We start from the raw sequence: 22,778 nt of genomic DNA, 5'->3' as shown, positions 1-22,778 counted from the left end.
GATAAGCTTGAGCACAATGAGATTCCGCACGGTGACAAGAGAAAGGATGTATCAGCTTATGAGGATTGTACGTGATTTAGTTCGTTAGTTTGCATGAATTCTTGGTGCAAGAAAAATTGGAAGGTCAAGAACTGAGTTTCTTCATTTCAGTATTTGCAGACTTATATGGTAATGGCAGGTGACCTTAAGATGTTATGCTATGCTCTGTATCTGTCTTGAGACAGCTAAAAGTAATATGCATTCGATTATGTAATATATTAAGATTGTTGCATAGTAATATCATGCAGAAGAAACTAGAAAGTCCTACTATAAGGTTTAAGTCTTTTTTTCATAATTTTATTTCAATTGGTAAATTAGATAATTAAGCAATCCTAGGAAAAAAACCAAGAAATTCCTATGGTGATGTTCAAATTCCATTTTTAATGGTTTATGTGATTTGGGTATATGTATTTAATATTTCTACTCATGCCCACCTTATATTGTATTAGTTGGCCGTAAGAATATTGAAATTTTAAAAAAAAATTAATATATTCCAATTTAGTTTATGATATTGAAAATAATTTTGTATTAAAATATTAATCTTTTCAAGTTAATTAGCAGAATCTTATTATAATCAGGGTTTTCACTCTTCATTTTGGAATCCTGACCTTGAATTATGCTAAAAATGAAGGAGAATATTCACGTTAGTTATGCTGTATTGTTCTACCCATGGGTATAGAACTAAGGTCAATTTACCATGACCGCGGGGCTACCGCTCTTGCTAGTCATTCCTGCACCGAAAAAGATGTTAATGACGCCTGGTAATATAAGATTGTACCTTGATATTTAAAAAACTTTTCGACTATAGAATGGCATGCATTTGAATTATCACTAGTGAACTTGGGAAATCCCAACTGAGCGACTCTAGAAACACTAAAATCATTCTCCTAGCTCCTTCCAGCCGTGTGTTCTAACAGGCCAGATTTACAAGATACTACGGAGTCCAAAGATCCCGAACTCCGTCCAACACCTAATATTAGATCTAAAGGTGGTCTCGTGATCAAAGGTTAAACTTTAGTAGTGAATTATGAATGAAACAGTGAAACTTTTGTACAATGGCATGGAGCCATGGACAAACTTTTGTAACAATTATTTACATTTTGGCATTTCCAATATGAATATATGGTTGCGTGTTTATGAATGTGTTTACATTTTGGCATTTCAAAGATTGATTGCATGTTTGGGGAGGTTTATGTATATATGTGTGTGTGTTTTTTGATGCCAAAACAATGACGGGAAACTAGGAAAAACGACATGTACAAAAAACAAGGATCCCAAACTTACGACATAATTATATATCAAAAATAACTCTGAAATCCATCGCAATAGCTTACTTTTACGACAAAAATATTCCGTCATAGTTTAGAAAGAAAATTGCTAGCTAAGACCCACCGTATAGGCACATATTAAAACTGATATTTTAGGAATGATAGAATGATATTCATATACACTTTTGGTAATATAAAAAATGGCAAGTATGCTTTTTTGTTGACGGTTACATGAACGATATTAAATAAATCAATATAATATTATAATTTGAGCTCATAAAATAGTATTAAAGACATTTATATCATTATATTAATATCATAATTTTAGCATGTATATTGTTATCTTTTGTGGTTATTTAAAATTCTAAAAATATAATCATATTTTAAGAAATAACTTGAATTCCTTAATGATAACCGTAATTTAACTTTATATTAGATATTTATAAAAGAATTTTTGATTCAGAGTACATCATCAACTTTTAAATATAAAATCATTTTAATTTACTATTCCCCTTATTGGCCTTTATTATTCCAATTATAAAAATTAGAAATTAAAAACAAAACAGGCCACATTTCTTTTAATTTGGCCAAGTGTCCAATATACAAAAGTCCAAACTGAGAAAAAAGCCCTATAGCTTCTGTACTGTATAGTCATCCGTCTCCACCTCTCTTTCCACCATGATGCATTGTATTTTCATTTATTATTTTGAATAATAAATCATCCCTTCAGTAGTATTATTTAAATTAGATTAAAAATATATATAAAATCAAGAAGTAGATGGTATACCACAATAAACCCAAATCTATGTAATTTAAAAATCTTTAATATATTCTAATTTAAAAAACTCTTTAGTTTATGGAGGAAAAATATTTAATATATATACACTCTGATATTTTTATTACAAAGACCTCTTTCCTTATAAATTTATCTTCAGCCTAAATCGCTTCAGAAAACCCTAGCCCCCCTCCCCCAATGTTTACGGGACTAACTAGGTCATTCAGTTCGTCATTTCACCTCGAAATTTCTCTGTTTACATTCATTCCATGGAACCGCATAATTCTCTTATGTTCATTTATTATATTATTCCGCTTTTGATCATCTATTTCATATGGTTTGTCCGTACAATAGATGCTTTCATATATAGCTGCAAGGTACGTTTTTCTTGTTTAGTTTCATTTGGATCTATATTTAATTTCAGTTGAATGTTGTTAAATATCTTCATACAATTATTTCAATGCTAATTGTACCACTTGTTATATAGATGGCTAGTTTTGATGCTATCATGTACGAGATCAGATTTATTTGAGTATGTTTCTAGCAAATTTAGCTAATTTTGTTTGCATTAAGTCTTGATCTAATTTTGTTTGCATCATGGGTCACGATTCCGGCCAATGTTTACAGCTTCGGGGTAAAATTGATGGAATTTTCGTCTGGAAAAGCACATGGGACCGAGTTGGTGAAGCCGGCTTCAAAGCCAGCCATCTCTGCGGGATAAGTTGGATGATCGGATCACAGTCTTGATTGCAACTAAAACCGGATGCTGTTAATCCTTAATGTTGCACTAGATCCTTACTTGAATTTACTTGTGAATAATTATCTGTTGCTGCAGGGACAACAACTATGCAAAAATATTCGACTCTTTCTGATGCCATGGATTTGATTACGTCTACCTGTGCAATGGAACTAGTTGGAAAGGTAACTGCAAATGAGTCCATTTTCCCGATATTATCTTTATAGCACATCTGTTTGTTTCATTCTCTATCATCTATGTGCATATTTTGGGACATGTGTATGAGCTCTTCTAATATGCATCAGGATGTGACTATTATAAATGTCAGGATTAAATTAAAATAAAGTTTTGATTTTGGAAAAGACGGAAGTTTAAGTTTTCGTAAATCGATATAAAATGATTTATATGGATACTACTTGATGGGCAGTGATATGCTTCTCTTTTTGGCCGAGAACCTTTTTAAAGTAAACTCGTAAACTTTAGGTGCCCACTGTAGGACTCAACACTAAGTGATATATAGTCTCGTTATAGTTATTATAATTAAAATATTTGCTTTACCCGAATATATAAAAGTAAGCTAATCAAAAAATGAAATTTTTATGGTTACTCATAAAATAAGGACCTTCGATAGGTATTTATGAGGGCATCTAAATATGTTTTTGTAAGGGCATATCCCTTGTTTCCTTTCTTTCATCTGCATCATCTTCCCAACTCCTTCATTTTATTAGTTTTTTACTAAAATACGTTTTTAAAAAGATTCTCAACCAAAACGGTATCAAGTTATCTTCTTTTCTTATATCACCTAAGTTAAAGGTGGATCGCTCAAGTTAGCGAACTCGAACGTGATCGATGTCGAAGAAGTATCGTGTTCCTGAAGAAAGTGAACTGATCAATCACAGTTCCACAAGCTGAACAACGAACCATGCAACACTGATCCAAATGTGATCCATTGATATGCCTCAGGATTATAGATATATTATGGATGCAAGTAAATCATTATACCAATTTGTTATTAAGAGTATAGACAGTGGCGGAACTAGAAATTCATGTAAGGAGGGCGTCATATAAATAACATAATATTATAATGGTCATTAAATTTCTGATCGGAGCTTCCGGAGAATGGTGTTTTGTTTGCTAGGCGAGATGGGGAGTATCCTTACTCTGTTTCTTAACTCTATTTCTTGACTTTATGTTTTAGTGCGTGTATTTCTTTCTTCTGTTTTAAGTGAACTTGCTGGGTGGGCCTCGGCTATTTTAACCTATGGACTTAGGAAATTTATGTGTACAAAAGTTTTGATTTTATAATTTAAGCAGGGGCAGCCAGATCAATCAACAAAATGAAGCCTGTAAAATATCTCACTGCTCCTTCCGCCACTGAGTATAGATCATGGGTCTCACTTTCCGCAAATATAAGGTATATCATAATATCTATTTTTTGTTGTCACCATACACTAAAACAAATTGAAAATTCAATACACCTGCATTTTGATTCACATTTTAATGATGTTTTAGCCATTGAACCTTGTGCTGATGTACATATATTACCTGGTACAATATATGTAAGAATAATGGTGTTGTAAATTTATGTAAAGTTCGTTATCAGGGAAGGACTGAATACAATATTAAATCAAGTATATTACTTATTTACATTTAGAAGTTTAGAGAAAAATTGTTTTATTTCCAATCAGCTAAATTTAACTAATGAGCAATTAAAATGAATTAACGATGATAAAACTCAATCCAAGAATTAGGTTTTTTTGTTGGATATAGTGAATGTCAATCAATTGTGATATACGAGTCTCTACTCATCTAAAAACAACCATTTTATTGTTTATAATGTTCTCTCCCAAGATACAAAATAACAACCTTGACGTCACTCTCATGATCAATCAAATTGTAAGCTATTACGAACCAAGGGTTTCATGTTTTATAACTCGCCTAATAATCTCCCAATTAATTAATTGAGTTATGTTTGTCATATCATGAACAAGAAATATAAATCATCTTCCCTTTCATTAAAAATCGTATGAATTCAATTATAGGTTTGTGACTCCTATAAATGTGTTAAGCGCTCAATGACAGATTAGCACACGTAGAGAAATCACAATATTAGATCAAACAAATATATTAAGCCAACAAATACTCCGTGATCCATCTAATCTCAGCAATACATTTTTATTCTTAAAGTAAATCACAACCACACATTTTATATTTTAAAAATTTCTTTTACTCCACCCACCTCCCTCACTACCCACCCACCGCCACATCTCCAGTTATACCCCTCAAACCCCGGGAAGGTTACGCTTCTCTAATTCTATTAATATCCCCACAGTATCCACCCCCACTCATCACATCTCATGAATTTTCATTTTACTCACTTTATCTCTCCTAGGGTTTTTAATTTCTCTCTCCACAATCACTCAAATGACTGAACATGCTGTGAAGAACGGAGACGCTACCAAAGGGAACGCTCAGGCGATGGCATTCACGACGATGAAGCCGATGTTGTTCGTCGAGGCGCCCAAGGCAAACGACATCGTTTGGTTCTATAAGTCGGCGTTTGGCGCCGAAGGAGAAGCCACACATTTCTATCTAGATGGTGGTGATGTGGTGATGTGGTCGTGGTGGTGATTTTATTGTAATTATTAATATTTAAATTTGGTGATTTTCATTATGATGTTGGTGGTCGGAGTTGATGAACGGAGCTGGTGGGCATGAATAGTGGGCGGGTGTGGTGATATTCGGTTCTCGGCATTGATTTTTTGTTTTCTAGTGGCGATTTTTAGTTTTTCGGTGATGATTTTTGGTTTGACAGTGGTGATTACTAGTGTTCACTTAAGGTGGTGGCGTCCGCAAATGGAGTTCGGCGGTGGGTGGAGGTGGAAGGTGGTGAAATTAGAATGAAGAGATGGTGATAAAATAATTAAATACAAAAAATTAATGTGTGGTGAGATTGATATAAGGTATATAATGAGTGGTTAGGATTGAATCACATATCTGACAATAATAGTAGTTCTTATTTGACTGTCATATGAAATTCAATCATAACCACTCATTTTATACCTTATATGAATCTCTCTCCACACATTAATTTTCAATAGATGAATATTTTATCACCATCTTTATTTTAATTCCACCACCCACCGCCGAACTCCATCTCCGGCCACCACCACCTCCGACGACCACCAATAATCACCAGCGGCAAACCAAAAATCACTACCAGGAAATGAAAAATCAACACCGGCAACCGAAAATCACCACACTCGGCCACTATTCATGCCCACCAGATCCGGCCACCAGCTCCGTTCATCAACTCTGACCACCAACATCATGATGAAAATAACCAAATTTAAATATAAATCATTACATTAAAATCACCACCGCCAACACACCACCACAACCACCATCTACAGACCATCACCGCCATCTACAAATGTGTGGCTTCTCCTTCGGTGCCAAGTACCCGACTTATAGAACAAAACGGCATCGTTCGCTTTGGGCGGCTCGACGAACAGCATCGGCTTCATCGCCGTGAATGCCACCGCCTGAGCGTTCCCTTTGGTAGCGTCACCATTCTTCACAGCCTGTTCAATCATTGGAGTGATTGTGGAGAGAGAATTTAAAAACCCTAGGAGAGATAAAGTGAGTAAAATGAAAATTCATGAGATGTGATGAGTAGGGGTGGATACTGTGGGGATATTTATAGAATCGGAGAAGCGTAACCGTCTGGGGGTTTCAGGGGTATAACTGGAGATGTGGCAGTGACTGGTGTTGAGGGATGGGTGGAGTAAATATAAAATTTGTGGTTGTAATTTAATTTAGGGATAAAAATATGTGGTTGAGATCAGATCTTATATTTAAATGGGATCTCATTTGAGCAAGAATTGCTGAATATTTTTACGTCTAGCAACTCCTGGATGCTAGGCTTCTTAGAGGACTGCAATGGTTAGGATAAAGGTGTTAAACAATTCCTGCTGACAGCCAAAGAGATTTCATCACTAGCATTCTGCCTATATCTAATGCTACCCCACCAGATCTGCATCAGATCGTCTCCCCCATTTATTTTTAATAGGAAGATCAGAAGTGAAATTTTTTATGATTACTCGTAAAATAGGGGGGACCTCGGTAGGTATTTATCAGGGAATCTAAATCTGTTTTTGTAAAGGCATGTCTAGTGTGTCCTTTCTTTCATCTGCATCATCTTCCCACCTCCTTCATTTTATTATTTCTTTTACTAAAGTACGTTTTTAAAAAGATTTTGATTAAAACGGTATCAAGTTATCTTCTTTTCTTGTATCACCTCAATTAAAGGTGGATCGCCGAAGTTAGCGAACTAGAGTGTGACCCTAGTGATCCACGTCGAAGAAGAATCGTGTTCCTGAAGAAAGGGAACTGAATCGCAGTTCCTGAAGAAAGGGAACTGAATCGCAGTTTCTGAAGCTGAACAACGAAACCATGAAACACTGATCCAAATGTGATCAATTGTTATGCATCAGGACTAAAGAAATATTATGGATGCAAGTAAATCATTCTACCAATTTGTTATTAAGACTATAGATCCTGGGTCTCACTTTCTGCAAATATATGGTATATCATACTTTATATCTATTTATTGTTGTCACCTTACCCTAAAACAAATTGAAAATTTAATACACCTGCATTTTGATTCACATTCTAATTATGTTTTAGCCATTCAACCTTGTGCTGATGTACATATATTACCTGGTAGAAGCAAGTTCTAAGGCCCTAATGGGGTTGTAATTTGAGAATGTAGTCATGCCCTTCTAAAACATTTCATATGTTTGTTTTTATTTTGTCAATCCAGAAAGCTTTTCTTCTTTTTCCGAAGTTCAAGTTCTCTTAAACAGATATTGATCAACAGTGGGCTGATCATCAATTCCTTCATCTGCAAAATATGTGTTCTTGTGGTGGTAGGATCACATGCTTGCCGGATAGTTGATAATATACCTAAACACAAGTGTGAATACCCAACTAAGTGAAATCCTTTAAGGGAGGGTAAAACCACAAGTTCAAAACTACTCACGGAAGGTATGAATATTGAACACTGTTTACATAGACTTACTGGTGCGCAGACTTTTGCATGCCTCTGAAACATATCGAACCTATCTCAAGTATCTTTTCAGCAAGAAAATAAAATTTTATGGAGTTTTTTCAACACTTAATTAATATCTTAAGCATAGAGGTTAATTATTCTTAGACTTGTTAAATAGCACCTTGTCCTTCACAGTTAATGTGGAGCTCCTAACAGTTTTTTCTTTAACATGTCAGAACTTAACACCACCGAATAGTAAATACAGATCCAGGGATTTGTTGTTCCTGATAGCTGAACTATCTATCTAAAAGCAAGCTCTCAAATACCTTAATCTTTGTATTTTCCGCAAAAGATTTTTCACAGGTCACTAAGATATTTTACTTCTCATTACATTTCCCTCATCAATCCAATTGAAGAGTATATATCTGATTTTGTTATGTTAGATTACTATTTCTTCTGAATTACGATGACTATTATAATTGATATCGTTAATTATTTTAATAAGATCAAAATTATAAAACTCTGAATCACATTTAATCATTCAAACCTGTTATTTTTCCTTATGCCAATGGGCTCATTAATTCATTCTGCCACTTTGAATAAAACTGCAATTTCTTTGAAACTGTATATCATATGTGGAAATTGGAGTATATGACCTTCCTTCTCTTCATCCATCTCGTCCGGAAAATTATTTATTGACATTTAAATGACTGCTTTTATATTGCAGACAATATATATGTGAAGAACAAGAAAGGTGCGAGCTGATAATATGATACCAATACAAGTGGCGACTGTTGGGAGGGAAACAGAGTTATGAGCCCGTAAGTCCATTCTTATTTCTTATCCAGTTCTAGGAGGGGCAATTTCAGTGCAAGTCATGGCAACCCCTACCTCCCAAATTAACTTAAAGTTCATTGTTTTTATTGAAGAAAATGGGTAGAATATGGTGATTGAACACTGCTTGATTTTATTCCCATCATTGTACATGTGGCTTGGCCTTGGCATCGCGAGTCCTGTATAGAGCATACTGCAGTTTTAGAGATTTTTGTGTAGATAAATAGAGCACAGAGTATGCTCTGCTCGCATTAAACATGTGGAATTTGAGAATAAATGCCCAATTATCCTACCCACTGAATCACTAATGTTCACAAACCTTAAAATTTACAATCTTTTTTTTTTTCACATTTTCCTCATAGATATATTATTTCTACTTCTAGTTTTGTTCAAATATTGTCATTTTATTCCTACCTCGATTTATTTCTTCCAGCCAACCAGACATGACAATTAACATTGGACTTCCAAATTCATGCCTTTATTTCTAAAGGATCTGGGTTACTGGGTATTTCAAATTTAAGCCTAGCAGTCAAGCATCTAGGTATGATATTCATGGATAAATAAGCAACATGGGGGTCATTTTCCAATACGCTATGGAAGGACCCTTATTTTAATTTTTTTGGTGCTCAGTAGAAAATATGTGAAAGCCAGTGAGTTTTGCTCTTGTTCTGTTTGTGCCCATTTTTTATGAAGATCAAATCATCTCCCTTGTTTAAACGTCCAACCAGTGAATTTTCAAAAGGCTCCTCTCCTAAGACCCTGAAAAATTTGAGGTAAATTGCAACATTGCAACTTAGTATGAGTATTTATCTTTTTTGAACTGCCAAGCAATTATAGTATGAACCATTATACTGTTCTAAGATTATCAAAACCTTACAATTGTATTTCAGCAGTTGATACTAAACCATAAAAACATATTGAAACTGCCAAGTAGCAAAACATAGTACTCTCATACAGGCAAGTTTATCAGATCTCAGCAGTTTAAACTTATCCGCTATCTAAATGTGTACCAAACAAAATTCAAAGCTTTAAAGGAGCTAGCTAAATGCATCTGTATTTCTTTTCTAGAATACTCACTAAAATTTTAGCATAGATTATGATTAGTTAGACTTATGTAAACCCGACCAAGATGCCTCGGGATAAATGCTATCTAGCAATCTGGTTCTTGCTTCACACCCGCGGACCCTGACCTTTTTGCTTTCATCTCAGCTAATACCTTTTCAACTAATTTGATACTAGCATCCATGTCCAAGTCAGACAATTTAGTTGTGAGAAAACTGCTTCTTTCATCAAAGTTGAAGCCACCTTCACTCTGAATGGAGCTCTCAGGTCTTGTCTCATGACTCTGAGCAATTTCAGCAGCTGGTTCTGTTGTTCTTATTGTAGCTTCACTCTGCTTAGTCGTTCCCATTGGTTCTAACAACCCCTCCAACATTCTAGAACCCCCGTTACCTTCAGCTGAAGAAGATGAACGCTGTTTCTTCAAAGCCAAGAATGGGTTATTAGTACACATCTGTCTGGGCTCATATCCTTTTCCAATACTTGCTTGCGCCTTCTCTTTTGCCTTCTGACTTAGTGGAGTAAATCCAGGAGGAACATCATCACTGCCTTCACTTAAAGATGGTAGACAATTATCCTTAACAATCAGAAATGGTTTGATATGGACAACGGACCTGTTTTGCATATGCTGCATGTTACAGCATTTAAGTATATCATTTCCTTGATCCGGCTTTGGGGGGAAACCAGGAGGAACATCAGGATCATCGCCTTTATTAGAAGCTGTGGATCCATTAGGATTATCTTTTATAAGCAGAATGGGCTTAATATCAACATCCAACATGTTTTGAACATGTTGCATGTTACTGCTTTTAAGTAACCCTTTTCCTTGATCACTCTTTGGGGGGAAACCAGGAGGAACATCAGGAACATTGCCTTCAGCAGATGATGTGGATTCATTAGTTTTAACTGCTGAGATGGGCTGAACATTTACGTTTAGCAACTCCTGGATGCTACGCTTCTTAGAGGACTGTGATGGTTGGGATAAAGGTGTTAAACAATTCCCGCTGACAGCCAAAGAGATTGCATCACTAGCATTCTGCCTATCTCTAACACTAAACCGCCAGATTTGCATCAAATCATCTCCCCATTTATGTTTTCCAGGAAGATCAGAAGTAGATGTCAATGATCTCAATCCTTTAAGAACAGCTTTGGTGCCTCCTAGTAGATCCACCACTGATTTTTCCCACCACTCCAAATATCTCTTAGTAACATCGCCCTCAAAGAGCCTATGGGGAAAATATAGTTTGGCATCACAAACTGGCCTATTATAGTTTTCCCAAGCAGTTTCAGGGGTTGCATTGGACTTGGGAATCCATTGGGGAAGATCTTGATCCATACCAAACTGCATTGCAACTCGATGTGGTAAGTAAGCCTCCACACTGTCAGTCCCAACCAACTCAGACACCCTCAAACACCGAGCATAAGTTTCAAGTTCTTCACTGAAACCCTCATCATACGACACCCATTGTGCCTCATCTTTGTAAAACTGTGGACACAACCAACTGTCCCTAATAGCATATGGACGCCAAAGAAAACTGTCTCCAGCACCGTCTAGAATCCATCTAATATTTTCGCGTTTTGATCTATTCACACCATGCCATCGAGCTGATCTCGGATGCCCAATAGGAATCACCTTACGTCTTGGCTGCAAAGGAGGGAATCTCTCCCAAGCCCAAACCTGAACAAACTGAATAGGTGACCACAAAGTAACAGCTATATAACTCTCTTCATCCTTATTACGACTAAGCTCAGAAGTAGCAACAATACCCTGTTTCAACAAACTCAAATCTCGATATAAACTTGCAAGAACAGGGGGTCCAAGTGCAATCCTAATACCTCTAGCAAGATATATCGCAATCGAAAAAGTTTCTCTATTGACAGCATTCAGCTCATTTCCAGGCAAAACACACCTTGACAACCAAAGAACAAGAAATGCCTCATGCTCCAAAGCATCCCCACTATCCATAAAATAGTCCATCAATTCACCATGACTGACCTCATCCTCATCACCCTTCCTTCTCGATTTAACAATCGATTTCATAGCTTCATTCAACCTCTCCTTGACCCCAACCAAGTTCCGGTTTTCAAGAGGCATGGAGAAAGGGTGTCCCAAAACCGAAAACCCCCCTAGAACCAACACATCCTCGAGCGTCACAGTGGCCTCAGCCCACTGAAACCTGAAAGTACTAGTCTCACAGCACCACCTCTCAGCAACCCCAAAAACCACTTCTTTGTTTTTTTGAATCTTGCACATTGACCCCATCAAGGCCTCAAAAATCCCAGATTTTTGCCACACGTACTGATACTTAGGGACCATTTTTTCAACCCATTTAGTCCACTTTGGTAGAGGATCATACCAGCCATTAAAAGACACGGAAATAGGCCAAGAAGACTCTGAACAAAGGGGGAGATATGGAAGCTTCAAAGCAGGCCCATTCATGGAGTGTTTCTTTACAGTGGGTTTAAGAAAATTGCCTATCCTCACCGTTGAAATTCTACCATTTGGTGGCACCATCAGAGCTTTTCTTTGCTCGAAAATGCCCTCTTCTTCATGTGCATTCATGGTGCCAAGAACCCAAAAACCCGAGGAAAAAGAAATGCAATTTCAAGAACCCAAAAACCCCAAGAAAAATGCAATTTCAAGAACCCAAAACCCCAGGAAAAAGCTGCACTTTCAGGAACTGCAAAACTCCAAAAATGAACAGAAAGGGAATAAAACAAAAATGATATGCGGCAGAGGTGTGGAAGGATAACTATATTCGTACAGTACAAATAAATGTGCCCTGGGAGTTTTTGTAAGTTAGTTACACGCATAGGACTTCTTATTTTTTTTTTACTCAATGGGACTTTTAGTTATTAATTTTTGATTATTATTGTTGGAATAATAATGTATATTATGCTAAATTTGAACTGTGTATTCAATTAGATATTTTTTGAATTTAATTTTCTGTTATGTGTTTCATTAGATATTTTTAGAATTTTGAAAATATGTATACTTTTCAAAATTTAAAGAATTTTAGAAATTTATAATTTTACAAATTATCTTATAAAATCAGTATTATCAATATTTTTCGTGTAACTATCAAACAACAAATTATCCTTCATATCTTGAAATACGGAGAATTGTCAAATGATTCATCTTCAAATACATGGAAAATTCTACATAAAAATAAAATTTAATATCATCTCAAATAATATATCGTTTCTTTTACATATCATAAATGATATTCAACTTTATCTCAAATGTTATATTATTTTTTCTTAATTTTCTTACTACTTTAAGAAAATTAAAATGATTATATGTTGTTCAGAAGTTGATGACAGTTCATCGAATCTATACTATATTCAATTTGATATCTTTTAAATTTATTTTTATATTATGTATTCAATTAGATATTTTTAGGATTTTGGAATGTATATTTCATTGGAATTTTAAAATTTAGAATAATTTGATTATTCCTTCTTTCTATTATTCTTACTAAGCTAATTTCAAAAAAATTGAAGGGGAGAGAGAAAAAAAAGTGAGGCATCCGACAAGCTAGTTAAGACACTAGTCGAGACGATCAATATGATTTCGTAATTATATGAACAATATATAATGAATTTTAGTTATTCATTAAAATTTATAGTGTGATCGAATTTGTATTTTTGTTGAGAGTTAATTAATAGGTTAAAGTAAAAGGGTTTGCGCACACATAGAAAAACCTAAAATAAAATTAAGATTAGTTGGATAACGTTGATATCAGCTACTACTACACGACTCTCTTTGAATCAACCAGAATCAACCTATATTTCTCTAGAAATTTTCTAAATAATTAAAATTTTCATATATAGAAGAAGAAGCAATTCCAGTCTTCTAGAAATTTCTAGAATAGTTAAAATTTTGATAATTGTTATATAAAAAATTGTAGTGAGGCGCTATTGCAGTACTGCTTACATCAAACACTGAAGTCTAATTTTTGTTGCAGTAAGAGTCTTACAATTGCAGCTAACAAACGATCACGAAAGATGTCCAGAAAATATCAGCATGTCGGACAGATAACTGAGGCATAAATATCTGCATTACACCAAAACAAACAATACAAATTTCAGTGAAAGATATGAATGATAAGTATATTTTAACAAGAACTACTATTCAGATTCCCTCTTTGAGTACCAGCATCATGTTTTGCTGCCTTAATGTCATTAACAATCTTTCCAGAGTCTAAGGCTAGCCCCATATCTTTAACATCTAAACTTTCCACTCCATTCCATCGAGCTGATCTAGGCTCTTCCCTTTCGACAACACATGGAGTTGGTCTCAGAATTAAAAACCTCTCCCAAGCCCACATGTTCACTTATTAATAAGTTTCTAGAAGACTATTATCAAAATTTTAACTATTCTAGAAATTTCAATGAATCGAAAACATCAACACATTCATCCACTTTTTACCAACACTAAGCATTTTTCAATGAATCGAAAACATCAACACATTCATCAGCTAAAGGGGTCAAATATGAGGCACCTAAAACAGAATAACCTCCAAGAAACATAACATCTTCAAGAGTAATAGTTACCTCACCCCACGGAAACACGAAAGTGTTAGTCTCACCACACCACCTCTCAGCAAGAACCATGATCAACTCTTTGTCTTTCGGAATTTTGTAGTTTGAGGCCAAGATTGCTTCATAGACACCAGCTTGTTTCCATATTTCTTCATATTTAGGCCTCAAATTATGTACCCAATCTTCCATTTCTCAGATGGGTAGTTCTTATATGAGCGCAAATTGTAATTTTTCACCTTTTTACAGATGGGTTTTAATGTACATAGTGAACTAGGTGGAGGAGGAAAATGATCATGATCTTCACCAAAAAGGGGTTTTAGAAAATGGGCTTTTCTGAGAGTTGGGTTTCCACCACAGGGTGGATGCATAACAACTACTCTCTCTTCCACAAGAGTGTCTGCAGCAAATGTATGATCCTCCATCAAAGAAATTTCAAGATTATTTTTTTTTTGCTTAAAAATATTTCAAGATTTACATACAAGATAAAGATGGGGTTTTTCTACTTGTTGACAGCTTTGCTAGTGCTTGAATTAGACAAACCCTTTGATCTGTATCTTTTTGCTTTCTTTCTTTTCATGGGTTCAACTTGTACTGGAGATGCTCAGCCTCGGGGGTTATGCATGACAGAGAGTTGTTGGGTTTATGCACCATCAGGGAACGAATTCGCTAAAAAATTAAGGCCTGTTTGGGAATTAGCTGTTAACAGATTGCATTAGATGATTTGACTAGTTGTTTGAAATTGATGTATTGACTAGCGGATTGAATTAGCAGTTTCTTGTAAAACTGTTTGGTAAATAGTTGTTTCATTAGCTTTTTATGACACATACCCAAACCTCTAACCCAAAAAACTCCTCAAACTAGCTTTTTGAAAATTAGCTTTTTGAGCCCAAACCGCTATTTCAATCCGCTAACTATCAAACACTATCATTAGCGGATTAAAATGGTCAAACCTTTAAATCATCACAAACCTCTAAGTTTTCCCCAAACCGCTAACTTCCAAACACGGCCTAAGTGTGTGTATGAAAATAAACATATTCGTCACATCAAAGTTTTCCTTGTCTGTTTGTAACGTTACATTCCTATTTTTCTTCGCTAAAATAACATTCGTCGCTAAAGATGGTTGCAGACAATCATTTGTCAAGGACCAGCTTCCGTTAGAAAATGCTCTAGCATCAAGTTTTGCCGCTTTAGTTGCATCAACAATCTTTTCACACCTCAAAATATGATCGAGGTCCAAGGAGTCTCAACTGCAGCCGACTCAGATGAAATATCACAGTTTTTTCTTTAATATGGGCAATTTTAAGCTCAACACAATTAGCTTTACTCACAACTTTATCTTCTCCAAGCTCGACATTTTTAAGCTCAACAAAATTAGCTTTACTCACAACTTTATCTTTTCCAAGCTCGACATTAGCATTATACACCTCTACATGATTGGTATCGCTCAGAGCTACATTTCCTGTTAGATTCAATCTTTTGTAAGTGCAGCAAGCAGTTCTAGGACTCTCGCTGTATAGCAGAACACAGGGAAGAACATCTTGGTCCAATCCGAATTGCATAGCTACGCTGTGGCGCAGATACTGTTCTAAATAGTCTAATCCAACTAGCTCGGAAACTCTCAAGCATAGTGCAAATGACTCTCTGTCATCAGATTTGACCACTAGTACCCACTGTTCATCATCTCTTCACAACTCAACATTTTACTTGAACTAATAACATAAGGGCACCATATAGCAATTTCATGTTTACAGAAAACATAATATGAACCTTCCCCCATCCTTTTTTTTTCTGGATAACAAGCATCCCTAGATTTTTTTTTAAATTTTCAATGTATAATCCTAAGATTAACTACATAACAGAGAACGTATGATAAAACAGAAAGTGGAGCCGAAATCAGAGGAAAAACGAGGGCTTCTGCAACGTAACAATGTCACAATCCTAGGAATTATGTACATTGACCTGGTTTGTCCTTCATGGATGATTCTGCTTTCCAATTTGATTCATGTTCTTCAGTAAAGCATCCGAAGAGAAGTACATGAAGCATAATTGCAGCAGCATATATAAACTGGCAAATATGAAGTAAAATGTAACAGGAAGAAGTTAAAGGCCGTCTGGCAAGTGCCCAGACCAAATATGGAGGTAGCAGCACAAGGGACGCAGAGACGGAGGCAGCAAAGAAATATAAATAAAACGATCGTATAATATTATAATAAGAAAATTACTTGAAGAAGAAGAATAAGTTATGAAGACAGAATAGAAAATTACTTGAAGAAGAAATTACGTGAATGTGACATGAAAAAGATGCTAACGATGAAACAGAAGGATCATGAGTTAATTATCTGTCTTATGGCCAAAGATTACAGAAATCACAAAGAATCCAACTAATTTATTTCGGCAGCTGCCTCTGAGTCCAGTCGCAGAGTAAAAGGACATGCCAAACCTAAGGTAAACATTTTCCAGTTTTCTTGAGACCCTGCTTTCTACAGTTAAAGCTAGTAGAAGATCTTAAAATACATAAACGCTGAATATATGATAAAATATACATTCTACTGCATCTGAGTTATCTGCTAACTAGCAGCTATCTAACGGTTTCACATACACTTGAACATTTATGTATAAAAACAATACCAAGCAGAGATTATGCTATGGCAAAACCAATAAAACAAACGATTTCAGAATTTAAAGATGAATACTTCAACTGCTGTTTTGGAAAAAGTATATATAACTGATTTACTGCATGCAGAAACGACAGCAGAATTCCCAGATAGAAAGACTTTGATATCATAAACGCTTCCTGCACTAAAGACAAGTCGCATAAAGTAAAAACACTGGATTAGAAGGGGTACCAAGTTCAAAAATAGAATGTTAGAATGATAGTATAGCAATCAAAACAAAAAAGTGTACTTAATGAAGCTTTACTAATTCAACATAGCATTTGGGGAACTGAAGCTTGAACTTAGATAAACCTAGTGACAAATGATGCATCCACTGCATGACTTGAACAGATGCATATCACTTTTTAGCATTCTGGACAATTATCTAAAATAGAGATTGTATGAGCAGTTGAGCACAGTAAATAGCATTAGAGAACCAAAAAAATGGAAACTTAAAGTATGCTCTAGGACTTCTTAAACAGTATTGCTACATATATTTCTCTGGCACAATCTTGTTTCTAAGACAGTGCTCGTCCTGAGACATAGTGCAGCAGCCTTACCAATGCCAAGATGATGCCGTATTTTTTTAGTAAACACAAGTATCTACATGTTTCCAAATACACAAAAGTTTCGTCATGGAGAGCAGACAAGAAACTGACTCTACACTTCTTCATACAAAGATTTAAGGTTATATCACATCTGTTATGTATACTAGTAATAGAAGAAAGTGCTACTATGTTTACCTCAAACATTTTCTTTTTTCTGTAGACATGATGCGTACCTTAAAAATTGAAGTCAGATTTTTGCAGCAAGATACTTAACATCCATGTACAGCTTCAGCATACAGAAACAATCACAAAACATATCTGAGAGCTTTGCACAAGCTAAAAAGACTGAGAAACGTTTTCTATTCACTTTCAAGTAAATAGAGTACTGGGAACCGTAAAGACATATATCTGCATTACACCAAATTAAAGGAAACACAAAGTTCAGTGAAATATATGATAATGTGAATGCTATGTTCTATCAAGAACTACTGTCTCAATATCCACTAAACTAGCATCAAGCTTTGCTGCTTTAATGGCATCCACAATTGCTTCAAGCCTCAAAATACGAGCCATTAGTTCTAAATGTGGCAACTCAGATGTACAATTATCACTGCTTTCTTCTTTGATATTGACAATTTTATCCTGTGGACAATTAGCTTTACTCACAACTGCTTGTTTTGCAAGTTTGATATCAACATTGCTTGCCTCTGCATGATTTGTGTTATTTACAACTGCATCTTCTTTTAGACTTACTAATCTTTCAGCAGAAGAACTCCTCTCAATTTTATCAGAAGATGACATGCTTTGCACACTCGATATCAGAGGTTTAGTCATGCCAAATCTCCTGGCAGGAGTTTCAGTTCCAGAATGAGTTTTTAATATCAGCATATCAGCAGGACCATTTCCTTTTTCAAATCTCTTGCTCTTTGGTGATAGTCTGTTTCTTGAACGTCTTCTCTTCTGTCCCCAAGAAATTAGTGACAAATATTTCTCATTTTGGATGCAAGTAGTCACCATTTTCTTATTCACAGGCTGCTGGTCCCTCCACCAAACCACATATCGGGAAGAGTAATCAGACTCATAAAATCGAGGTGGAATATAAATTTTAGTACCTTTAAAGGATCTGTTATAACTCCTCCAAGCAGTTTTAGGACACTCGTTGGATCGCAGAACATGGGGAGGAACGTCTTGGTCGAAGCCAAATTGCATAGCAACTCTATGGGGAAGATACTGTTCTATATTGTCTAACCCAACTAGCTCAGAAACTCTCAAGCATCGAGCAAATGACTGTATGTCATCAGATTCAACCACTATCCATTGTTCGCTCTCTCTATACAACTTACTCAGCATACTGTTACTTGGAGTAATAACATAAGGGCGCCATATAAATGATTCCTTTCCAGAGTCTAAGGCTGCCCTTACATCTTTAACTCTCAAAATTTTAACTCCATTCCAATGAACTGATCTAGGCTCTGTCCATTCCATGACACTGGGAGTTGGTCTCAGCTTAGGAAACCTCTCTAAAACCCACATCTGCACTATATCCACGTGACATAGAGTAAACCTCAAACGATCTTTCGACTCTACTTCAGTGGAACCAACAATTGAATTTTGTAACAGCCTCATATCCTTATAGATGCAGGCAAGGACAACTGGTGCTAGCGCAATTTTATTACCTCGAGATAGATGACTAGCAACATGAAAATCCTTCATGATTATTTTACCATAACAACGAATGAGAACAAATGTAGACAACCACATTGCAAGGAATGCTTCATGTTCAAATCGCTTGCCACTAAACATAAAATACTCCATCCACATTGGAGCAGAGGCATTTCCACAACAAGAAGTTCTAACTTCTTTATAAGCTTTTCTCAAAGCTTCATACATAGATTCATCAGCTAGAGGAGTCAAATATAAGGCACCTAAAACAGAATAACCTCCAAGAAACATAACATCTTCTAAAGTAATAGTTGCCTCACCCCATGGAAAAATGAAGGTGTTTGTCTCAGCACACCACCTCTCAGCAAGACCAAAGATCAAATCTTTGTTTTTTGGAATTCTGTAAGTTGAGGTCATGATTGCTTCATAGATACCAGCTTGCTTCCATACTTCCTGGTATTTGGGCTTTAAATTATGTACCCAAATCTTCCATTTCTCTAACGGGTATGCCTTAGAATGCAACTTATATTTTCTTAGATTTTCAGAAGTGGATTTTGAGGAGAACAGCGAAGTGGGTGGAGAAGGTAGATGATTTTGATGTTCACTAAAAATGGGCTTAAGAAAATGGGCAGTTCTGAGAGTGAGGTTTCCACCACCAGGTGGACACATAACGACCTCTCTCTCTTCCACAAGAGTATCAGTATGAGCACAGGTTTCTTCTTCAAGATTGACGACGTCAGTCTCAGGACAATTTGCTTTGCTCACAACCGCATCTTCTTTTAGATGTTCTTTAAGATTAATTGGTCTTTTAATAGAAGATGAAATGCTCCGCCCAATTGATATGACAGATTTAGTCCTACGGATTAGCTTTTCAGGACTTTCAGTTTCAAAATTAATTTGTAACACTGGCTCATCATACAGATCCTTTATTTTTCTAGAGCTCTCCTTTGTTGGTGGAGCCTTTCTTGAACAACTCATTACTTGAGAAGCTGTAAGACTATCCTGTTCAACATAATCATCTGGTCTTTCTGTAACAGAACCAGGAGCAGTTAACAATGTATGATGTCTTGAATGTCTTCTCTTGTATCCCCAAGAAATCAGTGGGAAGTGTTTCACATTTTGATTGCACGTTGTCACCGTTTCTTCATTTACGGGCAGAAGGCCTCTCCACCAAACCACATAGCGGGAGGAAACATCCGACTCAAAAAGTCGAGGTGGAATATAACATTCTGTACCTTTAAGAGATCTGGTATAACTTCTCCAAGCACTTTTAGGACTCTTGTTGGATCGAATAACATCAGGAGGAACATCTTGGTCTAACCCGAATTGCATAGCTACTCTATGAGGCAGATACTGTTCTATATTGTTTAATCCAACTAGCTCAGAAACTCTCAAGCACCGAGCATATGACTCCAAATCATCAGATTCAACCACTAGCCACTGTTCACTATCTTTGTACAACATACGCAGCATACAATTACTTGGAGTAATAACATAAGGGCGCCATATAAATGATTCTTTTGTGGAGTCTAAGACCGCCCTCACATCCTTCACTTCCAAAAGTTTCACTCCATTCCACCGAGCTGATCTAGGCTCATTCCTCCCCATGACACCAGGAGTTGGTCTCAGTTCTGAAAACCTCTCCCAAGCCCACATGTGCACCAAATCCAAGTGACATAAACTAATAATCGAACAAGCTTTAGACTCTATATCAATCGACTCAATAATTGAATTGTGTAACACTCTCATATCCTTATAAATGCTGGCAAGAACAACAGGTGCTAGCGCAATTCTTTTACCTCGGGACAGATGAATAGCAGCATGAAAATTACAAACAACTATGTCTTCATAAGAGTGAAGAAGAACAAACCTAGACAACCACATTGCTAGAAATGCTTCATGTTCTAATTCTTTACCACTACACATAAAATACTCCATCCACATTGCACAATTGACATGTTTGCCACAAAGCAATCTAATTTCAGAATGAACTTTCTTGAAAGAATCAAAAATACCAACACATTCATCAGCTAAAGGAGTCAAATATAAGGCCCCTAAAACAGAATAACCTCCAAGAAACATAACATCTTCTAAAGTAATAGTTACCTCACCCCACGAAAACACGAAAGTGTTAGTCTCACCACACCACCTCTCAGCAAGACCCATGATCAACTCTTTGTCTCTCGGAATTTCGTAGGTTGAGGCCAAGATTGCTTCATAAATACCAGCTTGTTTCCATATTTCTTGGTACTTGGGCTCCAAACTATGAACCCAAATCTTCCATTTCTCTGATGGGTACTTCTTGTATGACCTGAAACTGTAATTTTTCAGGTTTTCAGAGATGGGTTTTGAGCAAAGTTGAGGACTAGGTGGATCAGGAAGATGAGTGTGATCTTCACTAAAAAGGGGTTTAAGAAAATGGGCTTTTCTGAGAGTAGGGTTTCCACCAAAAGGTGGATGCATAACAGCCTGTCTCTCTTCCACAAGGGTTTCCTCCATTACAGAACTTTCAAGACTTGTCTTTTGCTAAATAAGTTTCAAGATTGTACTGGTGAATTTTTTGGTTTCAAATTTAGTGCAAGCATTTTGTTCTTTCCTTTTATGGGTTAACTTGTAAAACAAAAACTCTGGGGCAGCTGGGCAGGGGTTTATATATATCAGTAGTTGTCCTTTGACATGAAAAGCTCTTACTTTTTTGCTGGCATTTTGAGCCTACAAAGTATAGGTGTATTATGTTTAAAAAAAAAAAAAAAAAAGAATCCTGTGCAAAAATTTGATGTTTAAATTTTTATTTAAAAAATGTTATGAAACAGTGAACGTAAACAATCAAATGACACGGAACATTATATATGTATGCACTGCACAGAACAATGGTTATTAGTAGAAAAGAATGACAAAAGAGCCAAAACCCAAGAATGATTCAAAGTTTGGATACATCCAACTTTTTAAGTTTTGTCATTGATTTTCGTAGTGTGTTTTTTGTATGATGACAGTTGTGGCAAGAGCTAGCAGCTTGCTCAAGCACTCTGTCTGATCACCAGGATAACTTAATGCTTCTTGGGTGATTTCGATGTTCAAAAACAAATATGTTTCTTACTCTATTAGGTTTCCAAGGAAATCACAGCAACATTATCCAAATATTTACCAGGCCAACATTTTTTAAGCCGCGCAAAATCTGAAAAAATGCTGACAAATTAGAGTTACAATAAGTTGCTTCTGACTTAGAAGCTGAGCTTTTAGGCCCAGCCAAAAACCCCCCACTATGTTATAAATTAGCCAAGAGGACTTGTAGCCTAAAACATATGTATCTGCATTACACCAAATGACCAAACGAAAGGAAACAAAGTTCATTCTAATATATGAATGCTACGTTCAATTACAAACTAATGTTCAAAATTCCCACCAGAATTAGCATCACGTTTTGCGGCTTTAATCGCATCAACAATCTTTTCGAGCCTCAAAATACGAGCCATCAATCCCAAATGTGCCAACTCAGATGTAGTACTACCACAGCTTTTTTCTTCAATATTGACAATATGATTATCAGGACTATTCACTTTCCTCACAACATCATTTGCAAGTTCGGCAGTTGCTTCATTCACTTT

At 35.9% G+C, this 22,778-nt stretch overlaps 2 protein-coding genes across 2 annotated transcripts; both read right to left on the bottom strand.

Moving 5' to 3' along the window:
- Positions 1-9,657: 9,657 nt before the first annotated feature.
- On the bottom strand, positions 9,658-12,455 carry LOC135152363 (uncharacterized). The gene has a single exon (XM_064092474.1). It carries the CDS (start codon positions 12,325-12,327, stop codon positions 9,856-9,858), a length of 2,472 nt encoding a protein of 823 aa, XP_063948544.1. The 5' UTR covers positions 12,328-12,455; the 3' UTR covers positions 9,658-9,855.
- Positions 12,456-17,894: 5,439 nt separating this feature from the next.
- LOC108216903 (uncharacterized) lies at positions 17,895-21,803 on the bottom strand. The gene has a single exon (XM_017389766.2). The coding sequence runs from the start codon at positions 21,670-21,672 to the stop codon at positions 17,980-17,982; it is 3,693 nt and encodes a 1,230-aa protein (XP_017245255.1). The 5' UTR covers positions 21,673-21,803; the 3' UTR covers positions 17,895-17,979.
- Between the last annotated feature and the right edge of the window lie 975 nt (positions 21,804-22,778).

Source organism: Daucus carota, chromosome 4 (genome assembly GCF_001625215.2).
Source record: "Daucus carota subsp. sativus chromosome 4, DH1 v3.0, whole genome shotgun sequence".
NCBI classification, from domain to species: Eukaryota; Viridiplantae; Streptophyta; class Magnoliopsida; order Apiales; family Apiaceae; genus Daucus; species Daucus carota.
The sequence above is the reverse complement of the archived record's forward strand: the minus strand, read 5'-3'. Positions and strand labels throughout refer to the sequence as shown.

Excerpts from the sequence above, each read along its gene's own strand:
- LOC108216903 (XM_017389766.2), bottom strand. The coding sequence starts at position 21,672 with ATGGAGGAAACCCTTGTGGAAGAGAGACAGGCTGTTATGCATCCACCT.
- LOC135152363 (XM_064092474.1), bottom strand. The coding sequence starts at position 12,327 with ATGAATGCACATGAAGAAGAGGGCATTTTCGAGCAAAGAAAAGCTCTG.